Source organism: Jaculus jaculus, chromosome 1 (assembly GCF_020740685.1).
Source record: "Jaculus jaculus isolate mJacJac1 chromosome 1, mJacJac1.mat.Y.cur, whole genome shotgun sequence".
In the NCBI taxonomy this organism is placed as follows: Eukaryota; Metazoa; Chordata; class Mammalia; order Rodentia; family Dipodidae; genus Jaculus; species Jaculus jaculus.
In genome coordinates this window covers 216315300-216331477 of record NC_059102.1, presented here as the reverse complement: position 1 = coordinate 216331477, position 16178 = coordinate 216315300, and the positions used below count along the sequence as shown (strand labels likewise).

At 42.2% G+C, this 16178-nt stretch overlaps 1 protein-coding gene and 1 non-coding gene across 3 annotated transcripts; one reads left to right on the top strand and one right to left on the bottom strand.

Moving 5' to 3' along the window:
• Positions 1 to 1047: 1047 nt before the first annotated feature.
• Positions 1048 to 2792, top strand: Helt (helt bHLH transcription factor). Of its 2 annotated transcripts, none has more exons than XM_004666382.2 (4): positions 1048 to 1074; positions 1467 to 1571; positions 1798 to 1894; positions 2296 to 2792. In XM_004666382.2, exons 1-4 carry the CDS (start codon positions 1048 to 1050, stop codon positions 2790 to 2792), a joined length of 726 nt encoding a protein of 241 aa, XP_004666439.2. The 2 variants fall into 2 exon arrangements, with proteins under 2 accessions (XP_004666439.2, XP_004666438.2); XM_004666381.2 differs by having other exon boundaries at positions 2293 to 2792.
• Positions 2793 to 13168: 10376 nt separating this feature from the next.
• Positions 13169 to 13275, bottom strand: LOC123458186. Its single transcript, XR_006635484.1, has one exon. It is a non-coding gene; the product is annotated as a U6 spliceosomal RNA (small nuclear RNA).
• Positions 13276 to 16178: the final 2903 nt, after the last annotated feature.

The following is a 16178-nucleotide window of genomic DNA, read 5'->3' as shown; positions in this document are numbered from 1 at the left end:
ACCCCCCCTTACACTCACACACATACACACGCCTGCCTGCTCCTGGTCCCCCCCCACCACCCCTGGCATTATTAAAATTTGATCCAATGAAACTATTCATACTTTTCAATGGACATTTTCGTATAGGATAATGGGCTACAAATTGAGCCTCTTCCCCCCTCGAAGTTAGAAATGGAGGGGGGGAGAGAAGAAAGCAGGCGACTTGGTCAGGGGGAGGGGGAACGTCGCGTGCCAAAGCCCGCGGGAGGGACGAGGCCAGGCGGGAGCCTCGTGTGCCAGCCGCAGCCCCACACCTGCCGGGATGTCCGGACAAATAAAGCGATGTAAACAAAAAAGGGGGAGATGGACGTGTCACCAACTCGTGTGAGAAAAGCCTGGGAACAAACGGGGCGCCTCCGTCTCCAGGAGCTCTCCCTTGAACCCGGCGGAACAGCCTATTAAAGGCTTACTTAATTACTTTAATGACTCTGGACAGGCTTTAAAACGCACTCGGCGCTGGGCCGGCGGGCTTGCTGGGATTTGTAAACAGGCAATCGTGTGAGACTCAGCGGTGGGACTAAAGGAGGTGACACTGTTTTGTGATGGTCCTCGCCCCCCGGTGCCCGCGACCACTGCGCCCTGTGCTCTGCGCCGGGCCTGCTGCAGGCGCTCACTTGCCCACTGGCTCTCATGGACTATCTCCTTTTCCTGCCTGGGCTGTTGCCATGCAAATATGATTCCCGGGCCGATCACGTCTCCTGTGAAGGGCCACGTGGATTAACAAAGCTGACCTGCCCCAGCTCGCCCCCCTCAGCTGCTATTTTTTTTTCTTAACTTCTTTAAAACTGATCTTGAATGCATACATCCTCCACATGCAGATCCCCTAATCCTATGGAATAATTCAACTCGTTAATGCACTTGGCGTCCTGGATGACCGCTTTATAAAGCAGCCCCCTCGGAGTTGGGAGGCTAGAGTCTACCTGGGCACTCGAAGTGGCACACGAGGTAGAGAGTGGACGAGTGCCTTCTGTCACCGCCTCTCCCTGCCCAGGGCGCGTACTGACGAGGATGTCAGACAAGCTCAAGGAACGCAAAGTGAGTCCTTGCGCCCTGGCGGTGGAGGCGTGAGACTCACCAATCTACCACCCCGCGGGATCGAAAGCAGAGAAATAGCCACTCTGAACTTTGAGTGTGGAGGAGTCAAAAGTGGATAGAGAGACGTGTCTTCCAGCTAGGAGAAGCTCATCTAGGAGGATAGGGGTCACCTTCCCAAAGACCAGGCGCTTAGCACGCTGAGTGGCCGGGCCTCATGAGTAGAGTGGCTGGAAGGGGAGTGCGCCAGCTGGCGAGAGGGGACAGAACCCCCTTGGCCCTTATTGTGGAGGGGACACAGTTCTCTTCCTGGGACAAACCTCTTTCTGGATGGAGCCCGAAGCCTTACTCCCAGATGTGAAAGGCATCCTAAATGTGCAAACCTCTGTTTACAGAGAGCTCCAGTTTCTCATAAAGTAATAGAAAAACGGAGGAGGGACCGGATCAACCGCTGCCTGAATGAATTGGGCAAGACAGTACCTATGGCCCTGGCGAAGCAGGTAACTAGTTGCAGGAGCCGTGCTCTAGGCATTGGAAATCCTCCGGGGCCACTCTGAGTCGCCAGGCCTCCGAGGACGCAGCGGACCCTGGAGCCTGCCTTTGGTACTCAAGACCCGAGCGGCTCAAGTGCTCAGCAGCTTCGGCTCTCGGGGGGCTCTCCAGATAACCCTGGGCCTGCTCCGCCAACCGTGGTGCGGCTGCAAAAAGCCCTTTGTCTTTTTACAGAGTTCCGGGAAGCTGGAGAAGGCTGAGATCCTCGAGATGACGGTTCAGTACCTGAGAGCTCTACACTCCGCCGATTTCCCCCGGGGAAGGGAAAAAGGTTAGTTGTGGGTTACAAGGAGACAACCTGGGTCAGGAGCGCGCGTCACACGAGGAGCTGGGGAAGGAGCACCCACCTCATCTCGAGAGGTCCACTGGTGCCCGAGCCTGCGCGGAGCACAGGGGCCTGAGAAAACCGCAGCTCAGTGCGCCTGCTCCAGACGGGTTCTAAGGTTTAGGGTCCTCACAGGTGGGATGGGTGTGCTCAGGCTCTCAGGGAAGAGCGGGCCTGTGCTCCAGCACTTCCTTCTCTAGACTGCAGAGATGAGAGTGCGAGCCTCAGATAGGAATTTGGCCAAAAATGTGATGAGACATGCCCGTCTGTGACGCCTCATTGGGAGGGAGTTAGCTAAAGACTTTTTTCCTTTCCCACCCCGCTTCCCCCCCCCCCCCCACCAGCAGAGCTCCTAGCGGAGTTCGCCAACTACTTCCACTATGGCTACCACGAGTGCATGAAGAACCTGGTGCATTACCTCACGACCGTGGAGAGCATGGAGACCAAAGACACCAAATATGCGCGCATCCTCGCCTTCTTGCAGTCCAAGGCTCGCCTGGGCGCCGACCCTGCCCTCCCCACGCTGGGTTCGCTTCCGGAGCCGGATTTCTCCTATCAGTTGCATCCCTCAAGTCCTGAGTTCTCAGGCCACAGTCTCAACGAGGCCACCGTGTTCCCGCAGGGTGCTACCCCAGGGTCTTTCCCCTGGCTGCCCAGCGCGGCTCGCAGCCCAGCGCTGCCCTACCTGCCCAGCGCGCCAGTGCCGCTCCCGGGCCCCGCCCAGCAGCACAGCCCCTTCCTGGCGCAGGTGCAGGGTCTGGACCGACATTACCTTAACCTGATCGGCCACTCTCACCCCAATGCTCTTAACCTGCACACGCCCCAGCAGCCCCCAGTTCTTTGACAACCAACAGAATTACTTTGTGGCTTTGGTCCTGCATAGAAGAAAATGTAAATATTGTAGAGTTGTAAATATTGTGTCAAAAAATAAGTGGGAGAATGCCAAGTGCGATTAGCCTTCTGAAGGTTTGCCCCTGGCAATAAATATTATGTGATAAAGACGCAGGGAGATGGTTTCTTTATTTTCGGGCTTATCTACAAACCATCTAGGCAAGGTTGCCAGGAGCCAAGCTGATGGCACACCACGGTAATTTGGTTGAGGCTGAGGCCCTTTATGGAGTTTCAGGTAAACGGGGACTAAGTACAAGCTTAAGAAGTTACTGTAGACGTCCCTGTCCCTTGGGGGGTGAGAGCTTCTGTGATGCTCAGGCTGCACCTTCCTTTCTTGCACCCAGAGCATTTGCTTCTGAGAAAAGATATCGAAATATGCAAATCAAAAGACACGCCCCAAGCTGGCTTTGACGAACTTCAGCCAGCGGGCAACTAACTGGGCCACTTTCCTACGTCTAGGCAAGTCTGACCCGTGCACAAGTGCGCGGGTCTGGACCATAGTGAAATACAGGCCTGCAAGACTGCGAAGCTGAGTTCACAGTCTTAGCAGTCTCTGAAAAAAGAAAGAAAGAAAGAAAGAAAGAAAGAAAGAAAGAAAGAAAGAAAGAAAGAAAGAAAGAAAGAAAGAAAGAAAGAGAGAGAGAGAGAGAGAGAGAGAGAGAGAGAGAGAGAGAGAGGGAGGGAGGGAGGGAGGGAGGGAGGGAGGAAAGGAAAGGAAAGGAAAGGAAAGGAAAGGAAAGGAAAGGAAAGGAAAGGAAAGGAAAGGAAAGGAAAGGAAAGGAAAGGAAAGGAAAGGAAAGGAAAGGAAAGGAAAGGAAAGGAAAGGAGGGAGGAAGGGAGGGAAGGAAGGAAGGGAAGAAGAAAGAGTAATGTAAAAAGAGAAATCAACACGTGGAGCAAGCAGGTTCTGAATTATGTCTTAGAAACAGCATACATAGAAGCTTTCTGTTTTCAGATGGCAGCCACTGGATATCAGGGTTTAAGGAAGCGCACAATGCCTTTTACGCCCAGATTGGCCCAGTTGCCGGGACTCTGGATGAACAGAAAGGGGGTCCCCACAGGCTTGGTTGAAATATGCGGTTCCCCAGGGAATTCCCATCATTGGCATGGCATCCAAATGCTGGGTTCTTGGATTGCCCTGTGTGCGAGGGGGAGGGGGGCGGAAAGGGAGCCGGGGTTTCTCTCCACTCAGAGCATGGCGCCTTGTCTGGGGAAGACTTTAAGGATGACGACCTTGTAGAGGCGTGCGTGTGTGTGTGTGTGTGTGTGTGTGTGTGTGTGTGTGTGTGTGGTGTGTGTGTGTTTTAACTTCCACAAACCTCTTTATCCACAAAATACCAGGCCACAGCTTGTTTTCCTAACTCAAATGACAAAATAGGGTTTCATGTTACTTTATGTAAATATGCTAAATAACAAAGTAGCTTACCAAGGAAATTTGTGGAGATTTAATTATTTTCCATCATTAATATTTTCTTTTGTGAAATGTGTCTGCTAGCACAATTTGAAATGTAACACTACTTCCCTCTTTCTCCAGAGGCCATTTAGTGAAAGAGGGTGAGGTGACTGTTTCTCTCCATTTACCACAGAACAATAAATTAACCTATTCCCTTTCTCAGACAGGGTTTAAGAGAACTTTGACCTACATTGTTTACTAAAGTCATGGAATGAGATGACCTGCAATGTGTATACCTGCAAACTTCCTTACACAGAGACCAACAACCAAACAAAATCTTTCATTATATTGTCAATAAAATGAAACGTTTCATGTTTATATACTTTTTTGAGAAATCTACAAATTTAAGTGAAGGTCTTGCATAGAAGAGGGTGTAATATAAACTATCATGTTCTTTCCAAACATATAACAGTTGAAGATTGGACAGGAGTGGGAAACCAGCTGTCTTCCACAGCCAATAACCAGCATGCGTGAAGCAAAGTGAAGTAAAGACAAAGTATGCAGAAGTAAGAGAATGGGTAGTGTCCATTATTGGAACACATGTCTTACACCCACTTTCATCAGTGCTGCATACAGAATATGAGGAAGGCCTTTCAAAGTTTTCTCTCTCTCTCTGAGCATTAAGCCAATTTGAATTCTCTTTGGCAGTGAAGCCTTAAAGATACAGTGTTGCCCTGGAAATATAAATTTATTAATATATTCAGCATTTTTGTCACTTCTCAACTGTTAACCAAATTAGACAAAACTTTCCTTTGCTAAGTAGATTTTCTCTTTAGGATTAGCTTGGGAATGCACAAGACCACCACAGTTTAAAAAAAAAAAAACCCTTTGGTCATTTACATATAATTTTGCAAACTTCCACTGGTCCATGACAGCCTTTGTACCTCAAATGTTGGTATTCTTGATTTTTTTTTCTTTCTTGTTTAACTGTGGAGGATAAAACCCTGCTTTAGATTGACAATGACCTTAGGATAAAATCACCCTCCCCTTTCTCTTCGTGTGTGTGTGTGTGTGTGTGTGTGTGTGTGTTGCATCTTTTTCTGAAACTTTCATCCAAAGTCCTAATTCCTTAGGCTTGGCCAAAAGTCAAACTTATAATAGTTTGACTTTGCAAAAGATTAAAAATGTCACTACAAAATGGAATTGATTCCAATGGCATTGTGACTTTAACATGTTCTTCCTGCATTCTTTGACAACACGCTTTTACCACCCCCACTCTATCCCCCTTCTGTCTGAGTCTCTTAGGCCCAATCCCTCTACTCTTTCTTTAAGTAAGTTATATAGTAATGGTTTCCAAGAGGACCCAACTAAACCCAGAAATAACAAAAAACAACCAGTGGGTTTGGCTGGAGGTGAGGCCATTGTGATGCCTCTGAAAGGGGAAACCTCTTGTTCCTTGAGCTTTATCCTTGAGTGGGCAAGAATAAAAATAATCATCCCCATGAAATCAAAAGTTTTCTCTAAGGACTTGAGGAACAAAGCTCATAGCTGGTGCTTTGGGCTGGCCCTGGTTGTTCTTATAGGGCTGCAACTAGTGGATTCCAGGAACTCCAGCCACCCTGCCAAAAGAGTAGTAATACAGAGCTCACTTGTGCTTCTAAGCATTGTTGAACAAAGACAGCTCCATGTATAATAGAGCCCCCTCTAGTCTGAGCTTCTAGACACTAGGAAAAGAAAGTGGAGGAGTTGCTATCAAAAGTAGGGAATTCTTAGAAATTGATAGTAGGTCTGCATGGTGTTGTGTTAAGAAAATGAGGCAATGTAGGACATAAGTAGGTGCTCAATCAGTATTGGTGGAATTATTGAATAAGCTACCTGGCAGCACTCTTTTAGAATCAGATTCTCTTAGATCCCTTGTTTCTGCCCTAAGTTCCCTCTTGTGTCATCAGAGAAAAGACAGAAATTATACAACAATCAGGGACCTGGGGCATAACCTAGACATACCCTGAAGATATTCACAGATGCCAATTGCCCTGTCTTTGCTTTAGAAAGCTCCCCTTGTGGTCTGGCAGCTAGACATAATGCCCAGCTTTCTTGGTTAAGGTGATTATCTCTTCTTACAGATCCAGCTAAATGAAGACCCCAAATCCAGGCCTCGAATTCACAACTAGCCTGATAGGGTACTGCTCTTTTATGTGGAATAGTTAGAAGGCCAAGACCAGTCAGAGTTGGCCCACTCTTCTGCTCTATTAATTGTTCAAGAGTACAACTTCTAATACCAGACTGCCTATATTTGCACAGCAGTGTGACTTTACACAGATTTCTCAAGCTTGTGGTGTCTGCTGCATCATCTATGAAAAAGGTATATTAAAGTGTGTATCTTGCCCAGTGTGGTGGCACACACCTTTAATCCCAGCACTCAGGAGGCAGACGTAGGAGGAGTGCCATGAGTTTGAGGCCACCCTGAGACTACATAGCAAATTTCAGGTCAGCCTGGAGTAGAGTGAGACTCTACCTAAAAAAAAAAAACAAGATTTAAAAAAAGTATATCTTGGGGCTGGAAAGATTGCTTAGTGGTTAAAGCACTTGTCTGTGAACCTAAGGACCCATGCTCAAATCCCCAGGACCCATGTAAGCCAGATGCACATGGTAGCACATGTGTCTGGAGTTTATTTGTAGTGGCTAGAGGGCCTGGTGTGCCCATTTTCTATCTGTCTCTCTTTCTCTCTCTCTCTCTCTTCTCTCTTTCCCTCAAATAAATAAGTAAATAAAATACTTTTTTAAAAAGTATATCTTGGGGTTGGGAAGATTGCTCAGTGGTTAAAGTGCTTGGAGCCTGGATTTTATTCCTATAAGCCACCCATGTAAGCCAGGTACAAAAAAAAATGGTGCAAGTTTCTGATGTTTGTTGACAGTGGCAAAAAGCCCTGGCACACCCATGAGTGTGTGTGTATGGGTGTGTACACAGAGACATGCAAATAATAAATTAATAATAAACAAATAAGTTTACAATTTTATATCTCATTGGGTTCCTGGTATGATGTGAATCTGCATTGTCCCCCATAGGAACATGATTTGAATGGTTAGTCCTCAGCTGATGTCACTATTTTAGGGAGTTGTGGAATCTTTGGGAGGCAGGGCTCACTGGAGGAAGAAGGTCATTACTTTGGGGGGAAGAGGTACATTATCACTACTTCCTGGTCCATTGTTACATGAATAGCTTCTTCCACACTCTACTGATGCCACAATTGAAGCATCTCCTCCATATCCCTCAGCCGTAATGAAATGAACCCTCTGCAACAGTGAGCAAATTAAGACTTTCATCTCCCTTTTTCTTTAGAAAGAAAAAAAAATGTATTGAGTATGTCCATATATGAACATACTGAATTTGGTTCCATCACATATTCCACTTTGGTTTCCTCTTCCCCACCCCATTCCACTGAGGACCCTCCTGTTTAGAGGTAATATTTCTCTGTATTGTCCAATTCTTTTTACCCACCTCCAGTTTCTATGTCTAATCATGTATGGGTTCAGAACAATGCAGGTCTTATGGGGGTATTGGTAATCACTGTGGGGTCATGCATGTTGGGAGGACAGTACCTCACAGTTAACCTTCCTAACCTGTGGTTCTTACATTCTTTGCACCCCCTCTTTCTCAATGTCCCCTGAGACTTGGAAGACATCCTTACTGTTGAACGCTTCACAGCCTCTTATTTTCTGCTTTGATGAATTTTAAGTCTCCTCAGTGTCTACTCCCCTCTCCATAGTGAACGTTTTCTAGTTAGCAGTGAGAGCAGCACTTATATTCAGTTAACCACTTCCTTTGCAATGTTCCCTGATACCTGGTTGGTGTAATAGAGCTGTTTCATCCAGTTTAAAAAAAAAAAACTGGGATTTCTCTGTCTTGTCATGTTGATGAGTCTCCAGTCTCTTTGATATTAAATACTATATGTAAAAAGCAGCTTCTCTAACCAAAAGTGAGAACAGCACAAACTAAAGAGGATAAACATGTATACATAGAAGTCTTTTTGATGGGCATAACATCTCCATTTAGCCAAAATATAGTGGAAGCTTCCCTCTAGCAGTTTTGATCTTCCAAGCCATAGGCTTTTGACATGGTTCTCAGTAACAGGCATGAATTCCCTCCCACTGAACAAGTATCATATCCAATCAGAGAACAGTTGATTAGACCATGCCTAATGTGCACCTGTGGGTACATCTTTCCTGGCTGATTGATTTTGTACCTTGCAGGATCTACTAACTGTTAAGACTATAGATGACTTTTCTCTTCTAGGAACTCCTACAGTTCTTTCTAGCACTATGACAAGTAGCCCCAGGGAGATGGCTTTCATCTGAGTTCCCCCTTGATTTCTCAATGTCCTGTGGTGTCTTTAACAATAGGGTCTCATCATCTAGTTCTGATGGATCATCAAGAACTTTTGCAACACTACCTGAACACTCACTCACTCTGTGTGTGTGTGTGTGTGTGTGGTGGGGGGATGACCAATCTTCAACACTATAATTTACTTGCAATAACCTATGGTTCAGAGAAAAACTAACCCTAACCCTAACCCAAATAGGAACTTTTACCCAAACCTTTCTCAATCTCTCTCTCTCTCTCTCTCTGAGGAAGTTTTATCTTTTAATTATCTAACAAGTAGGTTTCTATTCATACTATCTTTAGTTGTATGAATCCTCTCCCTTTCCTCTGCCCCACATTAGACTTATCTAGCCCCTGTATTCTGTCCTTCTGCTTGCTTATCTATCTCCTGTCCTAATACATCCTGGCTTCTCTTCTCTCCAAACTTTATTTTAGCTTTTTGACAAGTACTACTGATGCTTACTACAACTTACAACATAATTATTCCAAGCTAGGGTCTACATATGTGATAGAACATGGAGCATTTGTCTTTCTCAGCTTGGGTTACCTCAATGTAATTCTTTTCAGATCCATCCATTTTCCTGTGAATGTCATAATTTCGTTTTTATTTACCACTGAATAGAATTCCATTGTCTATATGTACATCTTCATTACCCATTCATCAGTTAATGAGCATCTGAGCTGATTCCATTTCCTAGCTATTGTGAATAGAGCAGCAACAAACATGGGTAAGTAAGTGTCTCTATAGTAAACAGCACAATGTCTAAGGTATATATCTAGGAGTAGAAAAGCTGGGTCATGGGCCTGAAGAGATGACTTAGCAGTTAAGGCTCTTGCCTGCAAAGCCTACGGTCCCATGTTCAGCTTCCCAGATCCCAGACAAGCCAGATGCATGAGATGATGCAAGCATACAAGGTCACACATGTGCACAAGATGGTGCACACATTTGGAGTTTTATTGCAGTGGCTAGAGGCCCTGGCATGCCAATTCTCTCTCTCATAAAAAAGTGTGAAAAAATGAAAAGCTGGGTTATATGATAGATCTATTTTTAAAATACTTTTATTTTTATCTATTTATTTTAGAGACACAGCGAAAGAGGCAGACAGAGAGAGAGAAAGAGAGAGAGAGAGAGAGAGAAAATGGGCTCACCAGGGCCTCCAACCACTGCCAACTAACTTCGGGAACATGTGCCACCTTGTGCATCTGGCTTACATGGGTCCTGAGGAATCGTACCTTGGTCCTTTGCCTTTGCTGACAAACACCTTAAGTGCTAAGCCATCTCTCCAGCCCAGATCTATTTTTAGGTTTTTGAGAAGCCTCCATACTGATCTGCATAGCGGCTATATCAGTATGCAATCCCACCAATAGTACATAAGGGGTCCTCTTTCCCCACACCCTCACCAGCATTTGTTGTCATTTGATGTTTTGATAGCTATTGTGGCTGAAGGGAGATGGAATCTCAAACTCATTTTAATTTGCATTTACCTGATGACTGAACATGTTGAACACTTTTAAGTACTTCCTTTGAGAATGCTCCGAGTTCCCTGGCCCAGTTTTTTGACTGGGCTGATTGACATTTCAGAAGGGAACTATATTAACCACTATACCACCAACACTGATTGACTTTTTTATTGCTTAGCTTTTGAATTCTTTCTATAATTCCAGATAGCAAACCTTTGTCAGATGTGTAGCTAGCAAAGATTTTCTCCCATTCTGTAGGTTGTTTATTGACTTAGTTGGTAATTTGCTTAGCTGCACAATAGCTTTTTAGTTGCTTGAAATTTCATTGGTTGAGTGTCTTATTCCCTGGGCTACTGGAATCTTATTCAGACTGTCTTTCTTTTTGCTAATATCTTGGAATGTTCTATTTTTTTTTCTCTAGTTGTTTCCTAGTTTCTGGTCTTATATTGAGGTATTTTATCCATTTGGAGACACTTTATTAAAAGTGAGAAAAGAGGGTCTAGAGTCATTCTCCATATAGTCGTCTGGTTTCTTCAGCACCATTTGTTGAAAATGCTATCTTTTCTCCAGTATGTGTTTTTGGCCTATTTGTCAAAAATTAGGTGGCTATAGCTCCTAGAACTTATACCTGGATCTGTTTTATGCCAGTATCATGTTGTTTTAATTTTTATGTGTTGGTAGTCTATCCTGAAATCAGGTATGGTGGTAACACTAGCAGTATTCTTTATGTTGAGGACATTTTTGACTGGGGCCTTTTGTGCTTCCATATGACTTTTAAATATTTTATTTATTTACTTATTTATTTATTTATTTATTTATTTATTTGAGATAGTCTTGTAGCCCAGGCTGACTGGGAATTCACTATGTAGTGTCAAGATGACCTTGAATTCATGGCAATCCTCCTACTTCTGCTCCTGAGTGCTGGGATTAAAGGCGTGCACCTCCACGCCTGGCTCAAAAATTTTGTTTTTATGTATTTATTTATTTGAGACAGAGAGAGGAAGAGAGAGAGAGAGAGAGAGAGAGAGAGAGAGAGAGAGAGAGAGAGAATGGGTGTGCCGGAGCCTCTAGCCACTGCAAACAGACTCCAGGCACACTTGCCACCTTGCGCATCTGACTTACATGGGACCTGGAGAATACCTGAGTCCCTAGTCTTTGCAGGCATGCACCTTAACCATTAAGCCATCTCTCCCTTCCCCATATTACTTTTTAAATTACTTTTTCTATTATGTGAAGAATAGTTCTGGAATTCTGATTAGAATTGCATGGAATTTTTATGTTGCTTTTGGTAGGATGGCTATTTTCATTATATTCATTCTCCCCATCCATAAGTGTGAGAGATCTTTCTATTTTTTAGTGTCTTCCTCAATTTCCTTCTTCAGTGTTTTAATGTTTCCATTGTAGTGGTTTTTCAATTTTCTTGTTCAGGGATATTCCAAGATATTTAACTTTTTTTCATGGCTACTGTCCATGATATTGTTTCTCTGATTTCTTTCTTAGTATGCTTGTCATTTGGTATAAAATAAGGTTTTGTATGTTAATTTTATATCCTGCCACTTTGCTGAGTTTATCATCTCTATAATTTTTTTTGGTGGGGGCTTGAGGGTTTCTTTTGTTCATTTTTATTTATTTGAGAGTGACAGAGAGAGAAAGATGCAGAGGGAGAGAGAGAATGGGCACGCCAGGGCCCCCAGCCACTGCAAACGAACTCCAGACGCGTGCGCCCCCAATCAAGCCTTGAACCAGGGTCCTCAGGCTTCACAGGCAAGCGTTTAACAGCTAAGCTATCTCTCCAGCCCAGGGTTTCTTAAGTATATAGAATCATATCATCTGCAAATAAGGCTATGTATGTTGAATTTTTCCTTTCCAATTTATAACCCTCTTATTTCTTTCTTTTGTCTTGTCACTCTATTAATACTTCAAGTACTATGTTAAATAGCAGTGAGGAGAGTAGACACATGTCTTATTCCAGAACTTAGTGGGAATACTTCAAGTGTTGGATTTATATTTTTTAGTTATATTTTTATATATTTACATTTTTGTATAAACCTTTGTTATGTTGAGATATGTTATCTCCATTCTTAGTCTCTCCAATGTTTTTATCATAAAGGGATGTTATATTTTGTCAAAGGCCTTTTCTGCATCTGCTGAGATGGTCATGTGATTTCTGTCTTTAAAACTATTCATATAATATGCTACATTTATTGATTTCCATATGTTGAACCATCCCTGCATCCCTGTATTGAAACTTATCTGTCTGAAGTGTGTACTATCTTTAATGTCTTCTTGAATTTAATTTGTAAGAACTCTATTGAGAATTTTTTATTTTAGTTCAGCAAGTTATTGATCTATAATTCTCTTTTTCTGTTGTGTCTCTGTCTGGTTTTGGTATAATATCACAGGAAGAGTTAGGGAACATTCCCTCCTTTGCAATTTGATGAACCAGCTTGAGAAGCAATGGTTTCAGCTCTTCTAAAGAAAAGTGAGGTAGTGGCCAGCCATGGTAGTGCACATCTTTAATCCCAGCACTCAGGAGACAGAGGTCGTAGGATCGTCATGAGTTCAAGGCCACCCTGAGGCTGCATAGTAAATTCCAAGTCAGCCTGAGCTAAAGTGAGACCATACCTCAAAAAGAAAGAAAGAAAGAAAGAAAGAAAGAAAGAAAGAAAGAAAGAAAGAAAGGAAGGAAGGAAGGAAGGAAGGAAGGAAGGAAGGAAGGAAGGAAGGAAGGAAAGAAAGAAAGGAAAGAAGGAAAGAAAGAAAGAAGGAAAGAAGGAAAGAAAGAAAGAAAGGAAGGAAGGAAGGAAGGAAGGAAGGAAGGAAGGAAGGAAGGAAGAAGAAAAGAGAGAGAGAAAGAAAGAGAGGAAAAAGTGTGGTAGAATTTGGCAGTGAATCTGTCTGGGCCTGAACCTTCTATGGATGAGAGATTTTTAATTACTATGTAGAGCTTGATACTTGTTATAGCTCTATTTAGATTATTTATCTCTTCTGGTTTAACTATGGAAATTACGTATATCAAGTTATTCATCCATTTCTTCCAAATTTTCCAGTTTGGTGAAAATAGACATATATATTTTTTGCATTTAGAACTGAGAAAAAAATGGAATGCTCCACAAATTTGCATGTCATCCTTGTGCAGAGGCCATGCTAATCTTCTCTGTATAGTTCCAATTTTAGTATGCATGCTGCAGAAGTGAGCAGGAAATCGATTTTTGAAATATGTCTTTATGATTCTCTTCATTTTATTTGTATCTGTTGTAATATGTCCTTTTTCTCCTCTAATCTTGTTAATTAGGGATTTTCTTCCTCTTCCTTTTGCTTAGTTTAATTAAGATTAGTCAATATTGTTATTTTTTCAAATAACCTACTCTTTGGTTAATTCCTGCACTTGTTTTCTGGATTTAGATTTCATTAATTTCTTCCCTGATCTTGATTGTTTCTTTCCATCTGGTACTTTTGGATTTGGATGGTTTATATTTTTTCAAAGCCTTCAGATGGGTTGTTATCTATATGAGATTTATTTATTTTTGCAATGTAGGTATATGGAGCTATGAACTTCTCTCTTAGGACTGCCTTCCTTGTGTCCCATAGGTTTTCATATGTTGTGTTTTTACTTTCATTTCATTTCATTTTTTATTTCATTCTTCATTTCTTTAATGACCCATTCATTGTTCAATAGTGTATTGTTCAGTCTTCAGGGTTTGTGTATTTTCTGTTGTCATCTTTTGTTAATTTCTAGCTTTATTTCTTTGTGGTCTGATGTAATACAAGGAGTTATTTTAATTTTCCTGAATTTGTGGAGCCATGCTTTATTTCCTAATATATATTCTATTTTATAAAAGGTTCTATAAGCTGCTGAAATGAATGTGTTCTATATAATTTGGATGAAATGTTCTGTAGATGTCTGTTAAATCCATTTCTTCTGTGGAGACATTTATCTCCTTTGTTTCTATTTTCTGTTTGGATGGGCTGCCTATTGGCAATAGCAAGGTATTGAAGTTATGTACTATTATTGTGTTGGGATTTATGTCTAGTAGATTTTGCTTTATAAAATCCAGTGCACCTGTGTTCAGTGCATATATGTTTAGGGTTGCACTATCCTCTTAGTGAATTGTTCCATTGGTGAGTACAAAGTGGCCTTCCTCATCTCTTATAATCACTTTAGTTTAAAGTGTCTTTCATGGGCTGGAGAGATGGCTTAGTGGTTAAGCGCTTGCCTGTGAAGCCTAAGGACCCTGGTTTAAGGCTCAATTCCTCAGGACCCACTTTAGCCAGATGCACAAGGGGGCAAACGTATCTGGAGTTCATTTGCAGTGGCTGGAGGCTCTGGTGTGCCCATTATCTGTCTCTCTCTTTCTGCCTCTTTCTCTCTGTGTCTGTCACTCTCAAATAAATAAATAAATAAATAAATAAATAATAATTTTAAAGTGTCTTTCTTTACATATTAGTATAGCCACACCTGTCTCTTTTTTGCCTTTTTTGGAATATCTTTTCCCATCCTTTCACCCTAAGGGGTTGTCTGTCTTTGATGGTAAGGTTGGTTACTTAAAGACAGCAAATGAATGGGTCCTGTTTTTTGGTTTTTTTAAATATCTTTTGAATTGATTTGAGTGAGACAGAGAGAAAGAAACAGAGAAAGAAAGCATGGGCATGCCAGGGCCTCCTGCCACTGCAAACAAACTCCAGATGAATGTACCACTTTATGCATTTGGTTTTACATAGTTACTGGGGAACTGAAACTGGACCACCAGCCTTTGCAAGAAAGTACCTTTAAGCTGGGCATGGTGACACACGCCTTTAATCCCAGCACTCGCGAGGCAGAGGTAGGAAGATCAACATGAGTTCAAGGCCACCCTGAAAATACAGAGTGAATTCCAGGTCAGCCTGAGCTAGAGTGAGACCCTACCTTGAAAAACAAAAACAAAACAAAAAAAAAGTATCTCTAATCACTGAGCCATCTCTCCAGCAGCTGGATCCTGTTTTCTGATCCAGCCTGTTAACCTGTGTCTTTTGATTGAGTAAAGTCCATTGATATTTAGAGTTGTGATTGAAAGGTATGAGTCAATCCCTGTCATGCTGTTGTGGAGTTCTATGGGTTTGTTTGTTTGTTTGTTTGATGCTCACTTGCTTTAGCAAGTATTCTTCCTTTGATTATTGTTTCCCCTTCTGTACTTTCTTGAATATGTTTTATTCTTGTCTTCAGTGTGAAGTACTCCATCCAGTATTCTCTATAGGCCTGGCTTGGTGCTCTCCTATCCATATAGCCAGCTTTTATGATGGAAAGCTTTTCTTTCTCCTTCCATTATGAGAGATAATTTTTCTGGCTATTTGAGTTGAGTTGATACTCATGGTCTTTCAATATTTGAAATTCTTCATTCTAATTGGATGTTATTCTGATGGGATTACCTTCATAAGGGGAAAGTTGTTTCTCTCTTGCTACTTTTATTTCTCTTTCCTTGATTTTTGTGTTTAGTGTTTTAGCTGTAAAATGACATGTGGTATTTCTTCTCTGTTCTGTCTATTGGCATTCTGTATGCCTCTTGTATCAGGTTAAATTTATTTTACATAAGATTTGGAAATTGGTTCTCTAATTTTCTTCATTAATATTTTCTCTTACATTGACTTGAAGTTATTCTTGTTGTTGTATGGCCATGATTCAAACATTTGGTCTTAATAAGGTGGCCCACAATTCTCTCATATTCTGTTAAATAATATTTTGTTAGAATTTATCATTGCTTTTGGTCTCCTGATCAATTTATTTTACCATGTCTTGAAGTTCTGATATGTTGTTCTGCACATGACCTATACTATTGGTATGGCTTTCCTGTACGTTTTTTATTTTTAAAAAACTTTTTTTTACAACTTCCATAACTATAGACAATGAACCACAATAATTCCCTCTCTTCCCCTGACTTTCCCCTCCACAAATCCACTCTCCATCATATCCTCTCCCTCTCTCAATCAGTCTCTCTTTTATTTTAATGTCATCACCTTTTCCTCCTATTATGAGAGTGTTGTGTAAGTAGTACACACACCCTCATAACTGCAAGATTGTAGATATCTAGGCCATTTTGTGTCTGGAAGACTGCATTGTAAGCATTGGC